The sequence below is a fragment of the Lotus japonicus genome, chromosome 1 (genome assembly GCF_012489685.1).
Source record: "Lotus japonicus ecotype B-129 chromosome 1, LjGifu_v1.2".
In the NCBI taxonomy this organism is placed as follows: Eukaryota; Viridiplantae; Streptophyta; class Magnoliopsida; order Fabales; family Fabaceae; genus Lotus; species Lotus japonicus.
This window is the reverse complement of record NC_080041.1, coordinates 110,613,979-110,635,037: the sequence shown is the minus strand read 5'-3', so window position 1 is coordinate 110,635,037 and position 21,059 is coordinate 110,613,979. Positions and strand designations below refer to the sequence as shown.

Sequence of the window (21,059 nt, the reverse complement as noted above, 5' to 3'; positions counted from 1 at the left end):
CTTAGGTGCATTCATGAATCTGCTAATTAATCCAACTATCCATGAGATTTCAGGCCTAGAGTGACAAATGAATCTCAGACTTCCTACCAGCTGTCTAAATTCAGTGGCATCTACTGAAGACTCTTGCTCACATTTATCTAACTTCAGATTAGCTTCAGCTGGAACTTCAGACTCATTGCAGTTCCACATATTGAACTTCTTCAATACCTCAGAAACATATTTCCTTTGATTCATAAAGACATCTTTCTTAGTTTGTTGAAACTCCAAACCAAGGAAATAGGCCAGCAAACCCAAATCAGACATCTCAAACTCACTCTTGAGTAATTTCTTCAAATCTTCAATGCCTTGCAAACTGCTTCCAGTAATTAGAAGATCATCAACATAGAGGCAAATGTATAGAACTTCAGTGGTACTTAAACACTTCACATAAAGACCATGTTCCACTGAACACTTCTGGAAACCTGAGTGAGTGAGAAAGGAATCAATCCTCTTGTTCCAAGCTCGGGGAGCTTGTTTCAGGCCATAGAGAGCCTTATTCAGTTTGTATACCTTCTCCTCACTGCCTTTGATGACAAAACCAGGAGGTTGATCAACAAATACCTCTTCTTCCAATGGACCATTGAGGAAAGCTGATTTGACATCAAGTTGACTCAATGTCCAATGATTCCAGCTAGCTAAAGCAATAAGAAGTCTAACTGTCTCCAACCTGGCTACTGGGGCAAAAACTTCAGAGTAATCAAGACCCTCTCTCTGCATGAACCCCTTAGCCACTAACCTGGCTTTGTACTTAGAGATAGTACCATCAGGTTTAAGCTTAGTCTTAAAGACCCATTTGACAACAATTGAAGCTTTATTCAACGGCAATGACACCAATTGCCAAGTGTCATTCTTCTCAATGGAATGCAATTCTTCAGTCATTGCATCTCTCCAAGTTTTACTTGAAATAGCCTCCTCAAAACTAACTGGTTCAGATTCTGCCAGTAGGACCATATGTTGAACAATGTCTCCAGCTTCATTAATTGCATCATCGGAGAATATCTGAAAATCTCTGAGATGAGTAGGTAAGTTCTTCAATCTGGAAGGTCTGTTGTTCAGAGATGGAGGTGTCCTAGGCATGTTATTTTGAGGTGCTGGAGGTTGTTGAGGTGCAACATCAGTTACAGCAGTTGGAAACTCACTAGTTTCCCAGTCAAGCAAGACCTGAGTTAATGAGGAAGGAGCAGTAGCTTTGTACTCTTTCCAGGAGCTTGATTCATCAAAATGTACATCCCTACTAAACATCATCTGTTTTGTCAAAGGATTATACAATTTATATGATCCAGTGGAGTCATACCCAACAAAGATCATGGCTTCACCTTTGTCATCTAGCTTATGTCTTCTTTGATCAGGAATGTGTCTAAAACACAAAGAGCCAAAGATCCTGAAATGCTTCACAGAAGGTTTAATTCCAGACCAAGCTTCTTCTGGAACTTGACCTTGTAGGCTTTTTGTAGGACATCTGTTTAACAAGTAAGTTGCAGTAGCTGCTGCCTCTCCCCAAAAGCTATGTGGAAGTTCCTTACTTCTCAACATACTTCTAATCATGTTCAAGAGAGTTCTATTCCTTCTCTCAGCGATTCCATTATGCTGAGGGGTGTATGGAGCAGTAACTTCATGCAATATACCTTGATCTTTGCAGAAGTTATCAAACTCTCTAGAGGTAAATTCTCCTCCCCCATCAGTCCTTAACACTCTAATGTGCTTGCCTGATTGCTTTTCCACCAGACTTTTGAACTCCTTGAAGATGCCAAAGACTTCACTCTTGAGTTTGATCAGGTACAGCCAAATCTTTCTTGTGAAGTCATCAACAAAAGTAACAAAGTACTTGTTGCCTCCCAAGGATGGAACCTCAAATGGACCACATACATCAGAGTAGACCACATGCAGCTGATTCTTAGATTTTGATGGTGTGAATTTGCTAAATGACTTCCTCGGCTGCTTGCTGATCAAGCAACTATCACAAAGTTTAAGTGGAACTTGAATTTGAGGTAAACCAGTGACAAGTCCTTGAGTTCTTAACATGCTTAAATCTCTAAAATTCAGATGGCCTAATCTCCAATGCCAAAGCCATGAATCATCAGTTAGAGTTTTAGCACTAAAACACTGGGATTCTACAGCTTCAAGATCAACTCGGAAGGTTCTATTCTTTGTAAGAGGAGTTCTGGGCAGCTTTCTTTTTAATGGATCAAAGACATCCATATAACCATCTTCCATGACTATCGAAAATTTCTTTTCTATCAATTGACCTAAGCTAATCAGATTAGTGGTCAAGCTGGGAACATAAAGAACCTCAGAAATTCTACTCTGCTGACCTTGTTTACCCCTAACTATCACATCACCAGTTCCTTCAGCTTTCAGAATTCTATCATCAGCAAATTTGACACTACTCTTTTTGTTGGGATCAAAATTGACTAACCAATTTCTGTGTCCAGTCATGTGATTGGAGCAGCCAGAATCCATATACCATTTATCCTTAGCATGTGAGTCTAGGTTAGTGAGCATCATTAGAGAGAGTGGAATCTCAGAATATACCTTTTTGTCTGTATTAGCCAGGTTGACTTCATCCTGTTGTTTCCCTCGATCATCATTCTGGTTTGGTGGAGCCTTGCACTCAGTAGAGAAATGACCAATCTTTCCACAATTGAAGCACTTAAGCTTCTTTCTGTCAAACTTTCTCTTCCCACCGCGCCAATTCTTGTTTCCTCTTCTCTTCCAGGAACCCTCTGATTGTTCATGATCTGATTTATCTTGTGCATTTTCCTGAGAACCTTTTGAATTACCACCCTTGTACTCCTTATTCTTGCCAGAACCCTTGTATCCACCTCTTGATGACGAACCTCCTCTCTTGAAGGTTTCAGCTTTCAAGGCCTGATCTGCAGGTCTTTGTGTGGACCTCTCCATGATTCTTTGTTCATGTGCTTCGAGGGAACCTTGTAGGTCCTCCACTTTCAAGGTGTCTAGCTTCCTGGCTTCCTCAATGGCAGCCACAACATAATCAAAACTAGGAGTAAGAGTGCGTAATACCTTCTCACAGATTGACTGATCTGTCAAGGTTTCTCCATTAGCCTTCATGGAGTTTGTGAGTACCACAAAGCGATTGAAATATGTAGCAATCCTCTCATTGGTCTCCATTTGCAACAGCTCAAATTATCGTTTCAGAGTGTTCAATCGTACCTTCTTGACCTGTTCTGCACCTTCATTGCAAGTCTCAAGAATTTGCCATGCTTGATGTGCCGATTTTGCAGATGAAATCTTCTCAAAATGGGCATCATCAACACATTGATGCAAGATGCAAATTGCCTTGAAATCCTTCTTCTTGTTTTCCTTGTGGGTAGCTCGAGCTTCTTATGAGGATGTTGCATCAATGGCAGGAAAATCGGCTTCAACGATGTCAAGAACTTCTTGAAACCCCATGATTGCCTTGATCTGCACACTCCACCGATTCCAATTTTTGCCATTGAGAACAGGGAGATTCGCTGGTACAGTCGCACTCACACTCGCACCAGTAGAACCCATGGCAGAAAGGGAAACGAACGAGTTCGAACTAAGTCAGGAGGAGAAGGGAACCGGGTCGGAGTGGGTCTGAGTAGAAAACAAGAACTGAGTCGGATTCAAGAACCAAATCGGAAACGGGTCAAAAATAGAATTGCAAAATCAGGGACAACGGCCACCGACGAAGGCACAGCCACCACCGCAGCGGAGATGAGGAAACGAAACAGACGAAGGGAACTCTCCACAGGCAAGGAAAAAAAAATGCTCTTGATACCAGTTTGTTAGAGCATGAACACAGGAACTGAGAGAGAGAACATTAACACACAGAGAGAGAAAGAAAGTGAGGGAATGAATTTCTTATTAATTGTCAATAGAATACATTGAATACACTAATAGCTATTTATAGCTACTAATCCCTAATAGATTTGCATTATTCCTAACATTAAATGAGTGCATGTATACAGTCAGTGTAAACTTTGTAAAACCAAATAGTCCATGCCCTCTAATTGCATCACATTTTCAAGAAACAAATTAAAGTAACCCCATCAACCACAGATTAGAATAACCCAACAGCTGGTGTATACATCACCAATTCACCATAATGCTAACCAAAAGCTAAATTGACTTTAAAACTTGATTTTGAAATTTTTGTTACATTTCCAGTGCCATTTCAAAGAAACCATAATCATCATACTTCAATGCAGATTAACCGTCATCTACGCATTATTTACAAAAGCAATTAAAACAAACAAACAAAAATGATCAACCTAAAATATGAACCTTCGAAACGACACCCAACTAAGCAAAACGACACACGAGAAACCAATCAAAGGTCATCAGAGTAGAGACGGCGTCCAATCTCGAAGGAGACGTAGGCATCAACGGCGGCGTATTGAACCTGCTCAACGTCAAGCCAGCGTCTATCCCACGCGCCAAGCGTGATCCGCCGCGGCTTCACAAGCTCCTTCCCCATCACGCGCATGGCCAGCGTCTTCAGGCTCGCACTCCTCATCTCCCTGTCGCCCATCACGTCGGCGGCGAGGTCACGGAGGTCGACGAAGCTGGCCACGTGGAGGGAATAGTGGTCGCGAAGCTTGTCGACGTCGCCGCTCAGTGACGGATCCAGAAATTTTATGTCGTGGAGGCAATATGCGCATAAAAATTTCAAGCAGTAAAAATATAACATATAACTATTAAAAAGTTTGAAGGTTGTCAAAAAAAAAACTATTAAAAAGTTTGATAGAATAAAAGATAAACGCTCCAATAACATTTTAAATATTCACTATTCAATTAGTTTCAGAATATTATAAATATAAATATGTGAATATTATTAATTTATCTTATTATATGTTTACAAACCTTCTTCGCATGAGGTAATTTTTAAGCACGTATCACTTTAACTAACCACCTATTGATATTATCAATTTATAAAACACTATAGCACCTAAGAAAATCACAAAAAGACAATAAAAAACAAACTAGAAACCAGTACCCATTTTTAAAGTGTAACCAAACAAAAAAACTCAGGACCCATTGACCATTGTCATGGTTTATTGACATTATTAATTGGCAATCTCTGCCTCTTCTATACAGTGGACAAGTAAAATGTAGTGGATCAACACAATAAAAGTTGATCTTTCAATGGCACTAGAGGTAAAATTGACAAAGTATGGGGGCATTCATTAAATATGTGGGGGCATTGTAATGTTTTATTCCTATTTTATGATATAGTATGTAGTACCAGTAAAAAAGACGTGGGGTCATTTGCCCCATATGCTAGCAACGTGGGTCCGTCTCTGTCGTCGCCGATTCCTGCGCCGACGAAGGTGTGGTTAGGATTTGCGAGGAAGGAGGTGAGGGAGTTGGGGATGGAAGGCACGTGGAGAATCTGGAACACGAGACAGGTGTCGCTGACGCTGAGCTGGAGGGTGGCGATGCGGTTGTCGATGGGACGTCCGAAGGTGGCGCGCCACTCGACGTCGAGGCCGATGGTGAGGGGGCGGTGGGGGTGGTCGCGGAGGGTTTTGGAGATCCATGAGTCGACATAGGAAGGTTCGAAGGTGACGTCGGTGTGGATACGGTGGTGGTGGAAGTAGATGTCGTAGATGTTGTAGTTGTCGTTGGTTATTCTGTAGTCTACCACCGTCACATTGGGGTCGTAGTGTGGTTCCGATAAGAAAATGGGCATTGTGGGAGTGAAGAGTTGCATAGAGAGAGATTTGTGGGTTTTGATCTAGGAGTGTTGCGTGAAGAATAAGCATGATTAAAAGGGCAGTGTACGGATTTGGAAAATTATTGTTTTGTCTTTTAGCTAATGGGATAAAAGAAAAAAAATTGTATATCGAAAACATAAATTGCACCATCAAGATTTGATCTCTGAACCTCCCAACCTAACTCATATGTCATCTAATTGACTAACTCTTACTGCTTGAGCTATCATTCGAGGGACGATGAAAAACAAATTAATCGCTTGAATTTTGGATTATATTTAAAAAAAGTATTTTTACATTTTTCTTTTTAATATCACTATACTAATATTTGTATTAATTACTCACATTAAATTCTTGAACTACTATGTTACTATGACCAGGGACGAACCCACGTTGCTAGCATATGGGGCAAATGACCCCACGTCTTTTTTACTGGTACTTCATACTATATCATAAAATAGGAATAAAACATTACAATGCCCCCACATATTTAATGAATGCCCCCATACTTTGTCAATTTTACCTCTAGTGCCATTGAAAGATCAACTTTTGTTGTGTTGATCCACTACATTTTACTTGTCCACTCAGTGGCGGAACTAGAAATTTTAGGAAGCCTAGGCAAAATTTTTTATTAAGTCCCTAAACTTTGCCTTCCTTTAAATTTTGCCTTTTCTCTAATTATTTTTTTGGCCAAAAAACCTACCTAGTCCAAAGAGATTTTTATTTTTTTTCTTTGAGCCAGGGCATTGGACCTACCAAGCCCTGTGGTAGGTCCGCCACTGTGTCCACTGTATAGAAGAGGCAGAGATTGCCAATTAATAATGTGAATAAACCGTGACAATGGTCAATGGGTCCTGAGTTTTTTTGTTTGGTTACACTTTAAAAATGGGTACTGGTTTCTAGTTTGTTTTTTATTGTCTTTTTGTGATTTTCTTAGGTGCTATAGTGTTTTATAAATTGATAATATCAATAGGTGGTTAGTTAAAGTGATACGTGCTTAAAAATTACCTCATGCGAAGAAGGTTTGTAAACATATAATAAGATAAATTAATAATATTCACATATTTATATTTATAATATTCTGAAACTAATTGAATAGTGAATATTTAAAATGTTATTGGGGCGTTTATCTTTTATTCTATCAAACTTTTTAATAGTTTTTTTTTTGACAACCTTCAAACTTTTTAATAGTTATATGTTATATTTTTACTGCTTGAAATTTTTATGCGCACATTGCCCCCACGACATAAAATTTCTGGATCCGTCACTGACTATGACCCCCTCGCATTCTTTTCTTTTTATTTTGTTTAATGCAATTTTTCTATTATATACTATATATAGTTTATATGGTTTTTTTATAAGCAATATGAATAATATTGAATGAAGTACAATGAGTACTTCAACTCAATACAAATAAGGTAAGAGGAGGAAAGAAAATTAATAGTAGTAGCATTACAGTTAACATCAAAGTAAAGATCCTCCTTCTAATAAAGAATATCATAGGACTAATACAGCACAACTCTTGCAGTCCAGACAATAGCCTTCAAGACAATGAAGTAAGCAGAAAATAATTCCTTCAAATTCCTTCTCAAAGATAATGAGTAGCATAAAAGTTCTTCCTCATTAACTCTGATGACTAATTATTCCTCCATCATGAGAATTTTTATGAGTGGCATGCCACCAAATAAATCAAGTTTGATTTAAGAACCAAAAGAGATCCATCATCAGCAATTACAGCCCCCCTCCAATTGCCATATCAGACCCTGCAAAACACAATGATACAAACATATGGCATGGCACAAGCCTAGATTAAATATTTTCACTACAAAATAAAGTCCACAAAAATCAGCTCCTTGTGAATTTCCAATCCAATCAGAGACGGAGACTCCACAAGCAATGCCACTTGCTTTGATCCAAAGCCAAACTTTGAATTAAGAGGCATAGAGCAAAAACACTCCCACCAACCAACAACAAATATCTTACGAGAAACAGAAACAAAGTCTATATGTATCATATTAAAATAATTTCGACCAAAAAAAAAAATCATATTAAAATAATTGTAGTACTTGATATATTACCTCTAGTATTCCTTAATTTTTATACACTTTTATGTAGATAATAAGTATTTTTTCATCTAATATGTTATCGAATTTAAATTCTTAAAGTCTAAAATGCGTAATATTTTTATATTACAAATAATAATCAAGAAATTTTTTTATAGTACAAGTAATAATATTTCTAGTTTAATATGCCTGATACTTTTTTTCCCCGAAAAATAATCACTTACTTTATTTTAAAGTACGAATAACAATAGAAACCTTTTTGAAGACTAATAAGTTAGGTGTCCACTAGGGTGGACCATTTATATTTTGGTCCAGCAGTGATCCCTTGCTTAGAACCGTTGGATGAAGGAATCTAAGAATATTCTTAAATTTAGTGGCTATGATTGAATTAGTGTTAGAAGGGTATGATTTTAATACCACCATGACCAATTTCTCTTTCCCTCAATAGATCTAGAACCACCCTCGCCATACAACCATCACAGGGTCGTGACCATCGCCATGCAACAACACTTGCAACACAACATCGATTTCTCTTCTTCACTTTCTCTCCCACCACCATCACCATTTGCTCCTTTTCCATTCCCCACTCTCACTTTCTCCCTTTTTACTTTCTCGAACCACAACAATGCCATCATCACCATCAAATTCCCACCTGACCTAAACCCACACCTCTTCGATTTCCTGCAAAATTTCCAGATTCTTCGTCCAATCCCTTATTGTTCATGGAGGGAAGAAGATTAGTCAGAGCTTCAAGGGTCGAGAATCGCAAATGCAAGGTGCGTCATCGTAAAAGCGCCAATTGGGGCTTCTCAGGCCACCGTCTTTGCGCATCATGGACAATGACGACGAGCACAGAAGCTAGGACATTGCTAGAGGAGAAGGAGGAAGAGAAGTGGTGGTGGTGGTTGGGATGACATTGGGGGGTACTGAGAGAGATGGAGATGGAGGGTATCTAAATTGTCCAAAATAACATTTGGTGCACCGGTGGACCAAAATCTAAATGGTCCACCCTAATGGACACCTTTTTAAAAAAACAATGGAAGGGCAGTGGCCTCCTCTTGTTCATTGTAAGCTCAGCCACCGGTGTTGGTGTTTCATGCATCATATTAACTTGTGTTTCCAACTGTTTAGTAATGACATCAAGTTTTGTAGATAAAGAACTCATCATCCACTTGGTAAGTGTATTTAGGCTTTTTAAAATGTGTGTGTTAGGTGTGCTCCCTTGAATAAAGCAAGTTGACTATAGCATCAATACTGATTCTACTTTAATAAGACAAGCCTCCATATAAGATCTAAACTAATTGGAAAAAAAGAGTAGTTATTTATTCCTATAAATAAAATATGGACTAACTAAGTTTTTGTTCTCTATAAAATTAATTCAGCCTAATATTAGTCTCTCGCTGTCGTCGTCAGAATAAAGTATGGAAAACATTCATCCAACAAGGACTAAACATGGTGCATTTCTTAAAATAGAGAATCGCTTTCCAAACATTACTCCGATGAAACACTAAAATTAGGCCGAACTAATAGCTTATTGAACCCTATAAATAACCTACCCTGACCTAACGTAAAAAAATGGTTGTTTAAATGACCCATGAGAAAGTTTATATTAAATGACTCATCGTCCAATCATATTAAAGATAAGTGAGTTAAAATTTATATATTCTATTTATTAATTTATTTATAAAAAATTCTAATGGCCCATCAAATTGTGAGTTAGTAGCCCATATGGATCATGTTTAGAAGAAAAAAAAAATCTACCTAATATCAAGTGTCGCCCTAACGAAAAAAAAATGTGTCACCCTGGTGACCTACGATGATATGATATAAAGCTTTCGGTTTCTTTGCCACTTCGCTGCTTCTCTCTTCACTCATTTGTCTCACTAACCGTAGCAGCATTGTTTTGGAGCCATGGTGGCAGGTGGTGGCAATTCCGATATCTCATTTGCTGGTATTTTCGCCAGCAGTGCTTTCTCTGCATGTCTCGCCGAGGTATGACATGTTGTTATCCCTGTCACTTTGATTAATGCCCTTTCGCTTGTTGCATTTCTCAAACTTTGATTACGGTTCTTCCATGGTTTCATAATTCATAATCGTAGATCTTGCGTTAAATTGGTGGGATACATTGATTGTCTTCTTGAGCGTCATAATTACCTCTTCCATAGAAGATATCGAATAATTTTTCACATGATCTCCTATATGAAATATCCATAGATTTATTCATTGCATGTTTTTTATTTTTCGATGGAAAAACACAGTGAAACCAAAATCACCGTGGGCAATCGCAAAAGCTAAGGAAAGTTGCTTCTGGTCATCCTGATTTTGGTTTTACTGTGTTTTTCTGCCGTGTATCCAAACATGCACTCGGAAATTTTCCTTATATGTGGATTATTGTCCTGGATTGCTCTTGTGGAAATTGGTCAGCTTATTATATATAAATACTAGTTGTGCTGTTTTGCTTGTTCAGTTCACTTGTTAGATTTCATGTCATAGTGCATTTACAAGAACTCATCTTGTTATAGATTAAAATTATAGCATCAAGTTTATCTTTGATATTAGGTATGTACTATTCCTCTGGACACCGCCAAAGTTAGGCTTCAGCTTCAAAAACAAGCTCTAACTGGTGATGGAGTGGCTTTACCTAAATATAAGGGCATGTTGGGAACAGTTGCAACCATTGCCAGGGAAGAAGGTCTTGCATCACTCTGGAAGGGAATTGTGCCAGGGCTTCATCGTCAGTGCGTGTATGGAGGCTTAAGAGTTGGGTTATATGAGCCTGTGAGTTTTGATCTTATCTCAAAATTGAGCATTTATTTCAGTTCATATCTACTGTTTGTTTATGTAATCTGATGATCTAATAACACCGGGTTTTCAACAGGTTAAGACTTTGTATGTCGGGCGTGACCATGTTGGAGATGTTCCATTGTCAAAGAAAATTCTTGCTGCACTTACAACTGGTAAAGTCCAATGCCTGAAATTGTTGGGATGTTTTTTTTTTTTTTTTTCTGTTATCCTAATATATGAAAATGTTTCCAATCTCTTTGTATTATGAACTTGCTGAAAGAAGCATATGTTATTTCTGTCTGCTCTAAAAAAATTGACAAATAATGCAAAAATCTAATGTTGAGATTATCAACAGGTGCCGTGGCAATAGCAGTGGCAAATCCAACTGATCTTGTGAAAGTTAGGCTTCAAGCTGAAGGAAAATTACCTCCTGGTGTGCCCAGGCGCTACTCTGGATCATTAAATGCTTATTCAACAATTGTGAAACAGGTCTTTGCATTTAACTAGTTGACTAACCAAAGTATTTAGGCATCATGTATTACCACAGTTCCCTTTGCAGCTGTGGTGACTAAGCGAGCCATATTACCACGGTTCCGTGTCCCAGCCGTAGTAATTGTTCTATTACTACATGTGTGCTACACCGTGGTAATTGGTGACGCAGAACTGTCGTGAAATGCCTTTTCTGTAGTAGTGACTTGATACGGTGAAAGATGTATTAAGCGTTTTTAGCTCATAACTTTTGTTGTTTAACCTGCATCCAACACACAGGAAGGAGTTACAGCTCTTTGGACTGGGATAGGCCCCAATATCGCAAGAAATGCTATCATCAATGCTGCTGAACTAGCCAGCTATGATCAAGTGAAACAGGTTATTTAAAAGATACTGGACTGCATTTTGGAGTAATTTTTTCTATTCTTCCTCTTCTCTTTATTTATCACCTAATTTTTGGTTTTTTATATTGCAGACTATTTTGAAAATTCCAGGGTTCACTGATAATATCGTAACACATCTACTTGCTGGTCTTGGGGCAGGTTTTTTTGCAGTCTGTATTGGCTCCCCAGTGGATGTGGTAACTTCATTGGTTTTTACTTCTGAATATCCATACTTGATTTGCCGTATTTTAATGTCTTGTGATTTTATATTGTGTATCGATATTCTACAATTTGCTATAAGTTTTGCACTCTCTTTCTTCTCTGTTCACCCAGGGATAATTAGAAAATAGTAGGATCAATAATAAATGCATCTAATGCTTAATGAGAAATTCTTGTTGGCAGCTTATCTTTTAAGGGTCCATCAGGGTGGGTGTGTTTGACATTTTTTCTTTTTCAATCTTCAATTCGGTTTATGTGAGCTTCTCAAATATGTAGTCTTTACCATTCCCCTATTCAATTGTTCCCTGTCTTCCTTCTTGTGTATATGCAGGTTAAGTCAAGAATGATGGGAGATTCTAGTTACAAAAGCACACTTGACTGTTTCGTCAAAACATTGAAAAATGATGTATGGTTGTTTTCTGCTCTTATTATTTTTCTTTCCTCCTCATATTTCTTTACCAATCAGCATTAACTTTATGTGAATATAGCTTTTGTTATGTGTGAATAAAATGCTTCACGGAATTTGATCATATCTGATGGTAAGTGGTGGGTGACACTGACCGGTGTATAATCTGCAAGCATAGCGAGCTGAACAAACTCCCTTGTGGAATTTCAGTTTTCACGACATCTTTATACGTTCTCATTTCTCACCCTTTCTTATATGCCAAAGCAAAATTAATCAATTTCATTATAGTGTTGCATAATATGCCTGTTTTCTTTATTTGTCTTTCTGTGTTGTGGAATGAGAGAGGGGAGGAAGCAGGTATCATCCAAGAAAATCTCTCAATATTGTTGAAAATGTACTTGTCGATATAGGTGTTCACATAGATTAAAATCCCCTGTCCCTATTGTTTTATCTTCTTCCTTGTCTCTCTAATGGAAAAGCAACACATCACTAAAAGACTAAGAACCCGCTTGGATTATCTACTAGTAAAAGCACTAGATAAGCTCCAATAGATTCTTTTTGGTTTGCATCCAAACGGGTTCTGTCTCTCTTAAAATAATAACATCATTTCTCTTATTTGTTAGTATTTTACTGTTTTTCCTGTGAGGTGTTATGTTTTGATTGGAGAAATAGGGAATGGGACCTAAAATGGAGACAGGTGATTTGGTCCCATGTTCACATAGCTTGTCTTTGTCTATTCTGAATTTCATTAGAGAAGTAACTAAGTTTTCAATGGGTATTGTTTATCACATGTCACAACTGGTTGCTTTGCAGGGACCTTCTGCCTTTTATAAAGGGTTCATACCAAATTTTGGACGGCTAGGATCTTGGAATGTGATCATGTTTTTAACTCTAGAACAGGTATAAGTTGAGAACTTTGTGCTAGCTTTCCATTCATCCTTTACTTTTTGTCACGTTCCATATCATGGAGTTGTAGATACTTTTATAATGTACTTGTTTGCTGTGGTGGGTCTAAGAATCCAAAATCTGCAAAAGTAAGTGTTTAATATGAACACTCAAAATATACTTTAAACATTCATTAAAAAAAGTGAAATCTTCTTTATAAGCAATCTAATTTTTATCTCAAGCTAAAATGTTTTTATTGAAATTAGTTTTTTAGATTTTTTATAATGGGCTGTGTTTAGGGCCTTAATTTTGTATTTATTTATAGGCTTAAATACTCTAGGGGTCCCTGAAATTGTACCCCGTATCAAAATAAGTCCCTGAAAAAAAAAATTCCGATTCCGGATCCCTGGAATTGTTTTTTTAATCAGAATAAGTCCCTACACATGTTTTTAGCCTATCTGGCAGATTTTTTGCTGACTCAACATTTACACGTGGCTTTTTCATTTATTTTAAATACACATGGAATAAAAAAAAATTAAATTTAAATCTAATTAAGCTATCTACCTAAATCTAATTAACCTAATTCCCAGAATCCCCAAAAATTAATCATGTTCATCACCTCCTCTTATGAACTTCATCTTCTTCATGAATTCTGAAAAAATCCCAGAAATCATTAATTCTCAAACAAAGTCAATCTTTTCACACACAATCCTAGGACCAAACATATGCAAGCACAAGTATAGTTGAATTGAGAATGAAAAACCAGAAGACAAACAAACTAGCGTTGGGTTCTCTGATTCTCTCTCCACTCTTCATCTCCATCTCCATCTCCAGATGCCCATCACCCCCACCACTCTCTTCTCAAACCCCTCTCTTTTCTAGTTTTCATCTTCCACCGCACCTCCCACTACAAACACAACACAACTTCTTCCTCCTCCTTCATCTTCTTCTTTCCCACTTCCCCAATTTCTGAAACCCTAAATCTTCAACATGAACGAAATCTGAAATCGAATCAATTCCTATCAGATCTGTTGAGGCAAAACAGAGATTTGTTTGGATGGTTGAGATTTGGCTTTGAATTGGGAGACTGAGAGAGAACGAGGGAGAGCAAGAGAGAGCGGCAACCAACTTTCAGCCATTGAGAGCGAGAGAGAATCTATGAGTGTCGTCGCTCCTTGCTGTTACAGTCTTAGCCACGCGACCAATCGCACCGCCGCTGCTTGTCTTTGTTCACTCTCTCTCGATCTCATACTGTGTGTCTCACGCAATCTCTGTTTCATTCTTCTCTCTCGATCTCACATTCTGTGTTTCTCTTGGCAAAGATGCTCTTTTATGGTAGTTTCGTGGTGAGGTTGTTGCTCTGTGCAGGTGGCCAGAGTATTTTTGTGTGAAAAGATTGATTTTAGGGATTTTGGTTTGGTTTGGGAATTTTGGTTAGTGGTTTTAATTTAGGGATTTTGGGAATTAGGTTTAATTAGATTTAGGTAGATAGGTTAATTAGATTTAAATTTAATTAATTTTTTTTATTTTTATTCCATGTGTATTTAAAATAAATGAAAAAGCCATGTGTAAATGTTGAGTCAGCAAAAAATCTGCCAGATAGGCTAAAAACATGTGTAGGGACTTATTCTGATTAAAAAAACAATTCCAGGGATCCGGAATCGGAAAAAAAAATTTCAGGGACTTATTTTGATACGGGGTACAATTTCAGGGACCCCTAGAGTATTTAAGCCTTATTTATAAGCTATTTATAATGCTCATTTGTATTTTTTTTTTACCCTCGTGGCAGACCAAGAAGTTTGTCAAAAGTTTAGAATCAGCCTGAGCTCACCATCACCAATGGAATTTCATGAGGAGAATGCATTCAACCAGAGTTGCAACCAAAAGCATGAACAAAATAAATTCCTCTTTTTCATTTTCTCATTTGGAATGTATCAACATTTTTTAGGACAAAATGAAGGATTAATAATGAAAACAAAGCATACTAAAAACTTCTAGTTTCTAAGGTTCAAACTATTGAATGTTTTCTCTTTGAATTTAATTAAGAAATACTTATGGCATAATCGTTTTGTTTCAATATGTTTTTATTCCTATAAAATTGTTTAATTCCTAGAGTTAAACAAAATTATTACTGAATACAAAAGCATTATGGTTTTACTTCCTCGTGACTATTGCAAGACTAAAAAGTGGTTAAAATTTTAATAGATTGAAACTACATAAGAGTAATTTTTTTTAATAAAATTAAGGTGTAAATAAGTTTTTGTCTTTGTAATACCTCGTTTTTCAATTTGGTTCTTGTAAAAAAAATTCAGCCCTCCAAAATTTTGATTTTTGTGTTTAAACCTTGACGTTATTTTTTCCACCTAAGAAAGATGGAAGTGCATGTAAGTATTGCATCGTGGCATTTATTTTTCTTTTCATTGGGTAATTTTGTACACCTAGGCTGACATGTCAGTTTACACGTGTCCTCACTCTCTCCACCCTCCTCCTCGTCACTTCCCACCCACCTCCCCCCCCCCCCCCCCCCATCTCCGCATCCACCTTGATCACTTACCCCAACTCAAACACACCATATTGTGGTTTGACACCATCATCTAACTCAACCCCGCCACCACCTTCTCCCTATCATAGCTTATCTCCTTCTCCCTATCATAGCTTATCTCGAATGTTCATTTACCATCTTCATCACCTAGTACAAAACTTCATCCACCCCATCACCACCATCTAGGATCTAGGATGACAATGAGTAGAGTCTGGTAGGGTACTATAGTACCCATCCTCATTCCTCACACCCGCGTTTCCAACCCAACGCTCCTACCCAGGAGTGGACCTCTAATGGTCTCCCTAGTATGTCACTTTATATTTTTTATTTCATATCTAGAAACATGTATAAAAATGTTTTATATGAGACAAACTATTAGATTTAATCATGAATGATTAAAATTAAAATATGAATTCATGTGATCGAACAACAATTAGATTAAGGGTCTGAAACAAAATAAAATATGGATGGCAACCAGTAATTTTTGGAAAGCGGCACTGTACAATGATTTCATTCAAAAACTAATAATGAAACAAATGTTCACAAAAAAAAAATGAAACAAAAGAATCATTCTCTGGGACAGTTTCTACGTTAGCATTTCAATCTAATATTGATAGAAAAAAAATCATTCTCCAATGATCCATATCTTCTCCCAAGTTAAAATCTATAGATTCCCAAAGTAGGTCCTCTTGGTGTTACATCTCAGCATCCTGCAAGGGACCAGCAACAGTACTTGTGGAAGAAATGGCTGGAAATTCGGATGATTGAGATTCACCTGTGGTTTGATTCACATCGCATTTGAAAGGTGGACTGTCATGTTTTTGTAGAGACTTAATAGGCTGAACCAGTGAAGAAGAACCACTCAAGTCAGATGCAGGAGCCATACTTGCTCTAGCTTGCTTTGTTGCCTTTTCTAGATTGAGCTTGTACTTCTGCAATATAAGATGAGGTCATCATATTATGCACACTTATAAAAAAACAATGTAGAGATAATGGTACTTAAAACTAGCACATATATGATGTGAATATCATAAACATGGATTAACCATTTAGCAAATATCTCTGAAGGAAAAGAAACTCTCAGAAGGAGAGAAGAAAGAATTAATCCAAGCACTGCATAAGGATAGAAAATTGTCTAATCTTCCTAACCCAGGTTTTGTTTATTGCTAACGAATTAATATATTGAATTAAAATTGATTATTTAAGTGTTAAGTTTTAGAGGCTTAACATTTCATTGATGCAGCCTATGCAAATTATCCGGGAAGAACAGGAGTTGGTATTTCCACTTCTACTAGAATTAGCTCACAGACTGAAAAGGTAATTTTAAGAAATTTAGATTCAAATACTTCCATACAATTGAGTAATCGACCCATTATTATATAAAGGGTAATCCTTTGATACGACTGAAGCAAATCCTTCAACTTTGCTGTTTTTATTATGTTCTGCATTTGCCTGAATGTTTTAAATTCTTACTCCTGCACAACTAGTGGTCATTAAGAATGCAGGGCAATGATAAGATCAGGATAAGGATAAGGATCAGGTAGAAGGTAAAGATGAATGAAACATAAAATTTGACTCTTATTATTGATGAACACTGTAATTGGTTACAAACTCTACAACCTCCCAATCATTCAAGAGGCTAGGACTCTCGCACTCCACTGATTCTATTTTCCAGAATGAGCTCACTCCTAATTAACTCTCCTATTTATAAGGAGAAGTAACTTCTCAGCTGCTATAAACTCCCTAACAAACTAGCAGCTGGCCTTCTAACTGTTAACATAATAACAACTTATTAAAATCCCAATCCCCCTAACTACTTGGTCCAACAACAAACTCAAACTCAAGCCCATTAATTCATATTAAACAGAAATGTTAGAATTTGTACCTGCAAATGACTGGTTACATGTGTAATCAAAAGCCCTTCAACATTCATCAACTCAAGTATTCTCTTAGGTTTAGCCTCTGCAAAAACAGTTCAAAAAGCTTCCTATTAGGTCATATGAATTATAGAGTTATCAGGTGTTTACATTTGAATTTCATGCTTTCAAGTCAAATAAAGTAGGAAAGGTAAATATAATTGTCACATAAACTCACTGTCAAGGCCCAATTGACTAATTGCAGCAAGAAAACGTGTTTGCAACTCGGCAGTCCAAACTAGACGAGGCTTGGTTCCGGATGAAAGTTCCTCATTCTTATCACTTTGCTCTTTCCTTTTCTTACCCAAAATTTTATTTTGAACATCATTATTTTCTGGTACCATGCCTTTAGTAACTTCTCCAGCCACATTACAGATTTTCCCCTCATCATTTAGAGCCTTATTCCGATCATTGCAATCAACTTTCTTCCAATTTTCTGGTACCATGGTGACTTGAGCTCCTTTCCCAGCCATATTAGAGATGTTTTCCTTATTGATAGTCTTATTCTGATCACTGCAATTAATGTTCCTCCGGACTACATGTTGCCATATGTTCCTCAACTCTTCAATGCGAACAGGTTTCAATAGATAGGCACATGCGCCATGGACAATACTCTTCCGCACAAGCTCTTCATCACTGTTTTCTGACAACACTATATCACGATAAAAACAAAAAACAACGGTCAATTCGTCACATTATAGTAAGAACACAAGTTTCTCATTAGATTCTCTTTGGCTTAGGAAGAACAGAACAAAAACTAACTTAAAATGAATTTGGAATGTTGTTATCACTTGAATACCAATGAACTCAGAATAAGGCAAAAATAAGTGTTGGAACTTACTGACAACAGGGAAATTCATCTCAACCACTTGCTGAAGGAGCTGAAATCCATCAATGTCTGGCATATTTACTTCACAAATAACAAGGTCAAAGTTATTTCTGTGATTCCTCAAGATTTCTAGAGCCAGAGTTGACTGAGTGGTAGTAGTAACTGCAACAAACATGAACCAGATGAGTGATTTGGACAGAATAGTATAAGGCACCCCAATAATCAGAATGGACTAAATTCTACTCTTTACTGTAACGTGGAACCCAAGAAAACCATTTAAAACAAAATCCACAGAAAAAAAACTCAAATTTCTCTCAATTGAAAATCAAGAAACCGATCAAACCAAGCAACCATGATATGAATAAAGCGTCTAAAACATCAAGTTTCTGCAAATCATCTGTTGATTTCCATCACAGAGGAAGAGAATAAAGAACACACACCAGTGTAGCAAAGAAACAAACTATAATTGAAAATCAAGAAAATTGTTGACTGAATAAAGCGATCAAACCATGAATTCTTCTACACATTATCTGTTAATAATTCCATCACAGAGGAAGCGTATAGCAATAAAATGCATGCAAGAATCAATGACTGAACTGAAACAAGAAAAGAAACTAACCTTTGTAATGGCATTCGTGAAGCATTTCCTCCAGTAGGTTGAGACTTGTTTGGTTGTTGTCAACAGCAAGAACACGCATTCCCACTGGAAAACTCAATCCGGAACCGTCTATACTCGGCAAGCGTTTCACCAGAAACATGTTGCTTTCTTGAGCAACAGTCAAATACAGAGAAGAAAGCGAAAGAGAAAGGAAACGAAGGAAGGAGGTAACTCTGTTATCTTCCAACACAGAAGAAGAAAGCCTCTGTCTCTCTAATTTACCTTTTGAAATTTGAATAGTGTCTAAAAAAATGTATACTACATTATTTTTAAATATAATAATTAGTTCAAATAAAATAAATAAATTTAAGCATTAATATTACTAACTTTAAGTTAATAATTATTTTAATATATAAATATGAATATTATAATTTAATTTAATTAAATTAGGAAGTTAAAAGCATTACCGTTAATCAGAAGAAGAAAGAAAAACTAAATGATGATAATAATAATAATAATTCTTTTTTTAAAATAAAAAATAATAATAAAGCTCTTCTCCGGGAATTGGGTTTGGGGCCCCCGTCCCACCCTTTTTTTTTAAACCCAAAACTGCCCTACGGATTTTTAATTTCCGTATTCACTAAAATAGAATATGGAAGTTAAAATTCCGTATTTTATCTCTGACAGACATCACATTTTCCACCATTACTCCTCCCTCCACCAACCCTTTCACCATTACTCCTCCGTCACCAACCCCTCACCAGCCCCTTAACCCCCCTCAATGCCTCCAGACCACCCTCTCTCTCACCCTCTCCTACCTCACTTTCATTCTTCCTACCACCACCACCAACTCCTTCATTGGCCAAGCTCTCCACCATTGGATGCAACAAGATAGCATTTGAGGTAAGTGTTGTTGGTTGTTTGTTGTTATGTTGTAAGTTTAAGTAGTTGAAGTGGTTAGATTAAGTAGTTTAAGTAGTTAGGTTAAGTAGTTTAACTAGTTAGAAGGATGATGTTTTGAAGTTCTGAGACGCGATAAAATACGGAATATAAATTTCTGTAGTGAATACGGACATTTATATTCCGTATTCAATACGGATTATCAATTTCCATATTCAATATGGATTATAAAGTTCCGTATTCAATATGGATAATAAAGTTCTGTATTCTCTTGCAGGGATGACAGAATCATTTTTCTTTCGTGAATCACAATTGATTGAAGTTGGATTGCACAATGGTCAACCTGAAGAGGCCACTACAGAGGTGCCACCACCAGCATTTGTATCCCCGTGTATAAGTATAGATGTCTCACATTTATTTGCAACTGATCAGGTATTCTTTGAACAGATTTTTGCATTGTTTTGAAAGTGTACTATATCAATTCTTATTATGTCTTGATCACCCTTGTTTATGCCTTGTTTGTGTGTTGGGTATGCATCATTGAACAGATTTTCCCTACCCGTGATGATCTTGTCAATTGGGTTCATGGAATTGCGATTGAAAATGGATATGTCGCGTTGATCACAAAGTCAGATAGAGGTGGGAATGGAAGCAGAAAAGCTTATGTCATGTTGGGGTGCGAGAAGCATGGTAAGTATGTTCCCTACAGAGACCCTGACCTTGTTCAAGGAACGGGAACACAAAAGACAGGTTGTCCTTTTAGACTAAAAGGACGACCTATGAAAAATGACATAGATGGAGATTGGCGGCTAAGGGTGATGGAAGATATACAAAACCACGAACCAGCTAGGTCACTACTTGGCCACAATTTTGTTGGTCGTCTAAATTCCGAAGAGAAGGAGCAAGTGGAAAAAATGACAAAGAGTTGGGTTCCACCGAGAAAGATGTTGTTGACTTTGAAGGAAAACAATCCTTTAAACTTGACTATCATATCTCAGATTTATGGTGCTTGCTAGAGGTTAAGAAAATCCCTCCGCGGGTCATTGACAGAAATGCAACACTTGTTGAAGAAGTTGGACGGTGACAAGTACGTCCACTTTGAAAGACATGAGCCTGGATCGGAAGTCATTAGAGATATATTTTGGGCTCATCCAAATGCTATCAAACTGTTCAACACATTCCCGTATGTAGTGATTATGGATTGCACATACAAGACAAAAAAATATAAAATCCTCTTGCTTGAGATTGTTGGACTGACTTCCACAGATAAGACATACTCCATAGCCTTTTGCTACATTGTTAAT

General features: G+C 37.1%; 3 protein-coding genes across 3 annotated transcripts; 1 reads left to right on the top strand and 2 right to left on the bottom strand.

The window, feature by feature from the left end:
* Positions 1-4,357: 4,357 nt before the first annotated feature.
* LOC130719079 (3'-5' exonuclease-like) lies at positions 4,358-5,719 on the bottom strand. Its single transcript, XM_057569723.1, has 2 exons — positions 5,286-5,719; positions 4,358-4,721 (listed from the first exon to the last, which is right to left on the bottom strand). The coding sequence occupies exons 1-2, from the start codon at positions 5,717-5,719 to the stop codon at positions 4,358-4,360; spliced, it is 798 nt and encodes a 265-aa protein (XP_057425706.1).
* Positions 5,720-9,559: 3,840 nt separating this feature from the next.
* Positions 9,560-15,033, top strand: LOC130729211 (mitochondrial uncoupling protein 1-like). The gene is made up of 9 exons (XM_057580875.1): positions 9,560-9,796; positions 10,364-10,582; positions 10,683-10,761; positions 10,944-11,077; positions 11,357-11,455; positions 11,553-11,657; positions 12,011-12,085; positions 12,899-12,985; positions 14,760-15,033. The coding sequence occupies exons 1-9, from the start codon at positions 9,716-9,718 to the stop codon at positions 14,793-14,795; spliced, it is 915 nt and encodes a 304-aa protein (XP_057436858.1). The 5' UTR covers positions 9,560-9,715; the 3' UTR covers positions 14,796-15,033.
* A 1,030-nt stretch (positions 15,034-16,063) lies between these two features.
* On the bottom strand, positions 16,064-19,097 carry LOC130732431 (two-component response regulator ORR24-like). The gene is made up of 5 exons (XM_057584481.1): positions 18,877-19,097; positions 18,270-18,419; positions 17,607-18,080; positions 17,398-17,474; positions 16,064-16,444 (listed from the first exon to the last, which is right to left on the bottom strand). The coding sequence occupies exons 1-5, from the start codon at positions 19,013-19,015 to the stop codon at positions 16,208-16,210; spliced, it is 1,077 nt and encodes a 358-aa protein (XP_057440464.1). The 5' UTR covers positions 19,016-19,097; the 3' UTR covers positions 16,064-16,207.
* Positions 19,098-21,059: the final 1,962 nt, after the last annotated feature.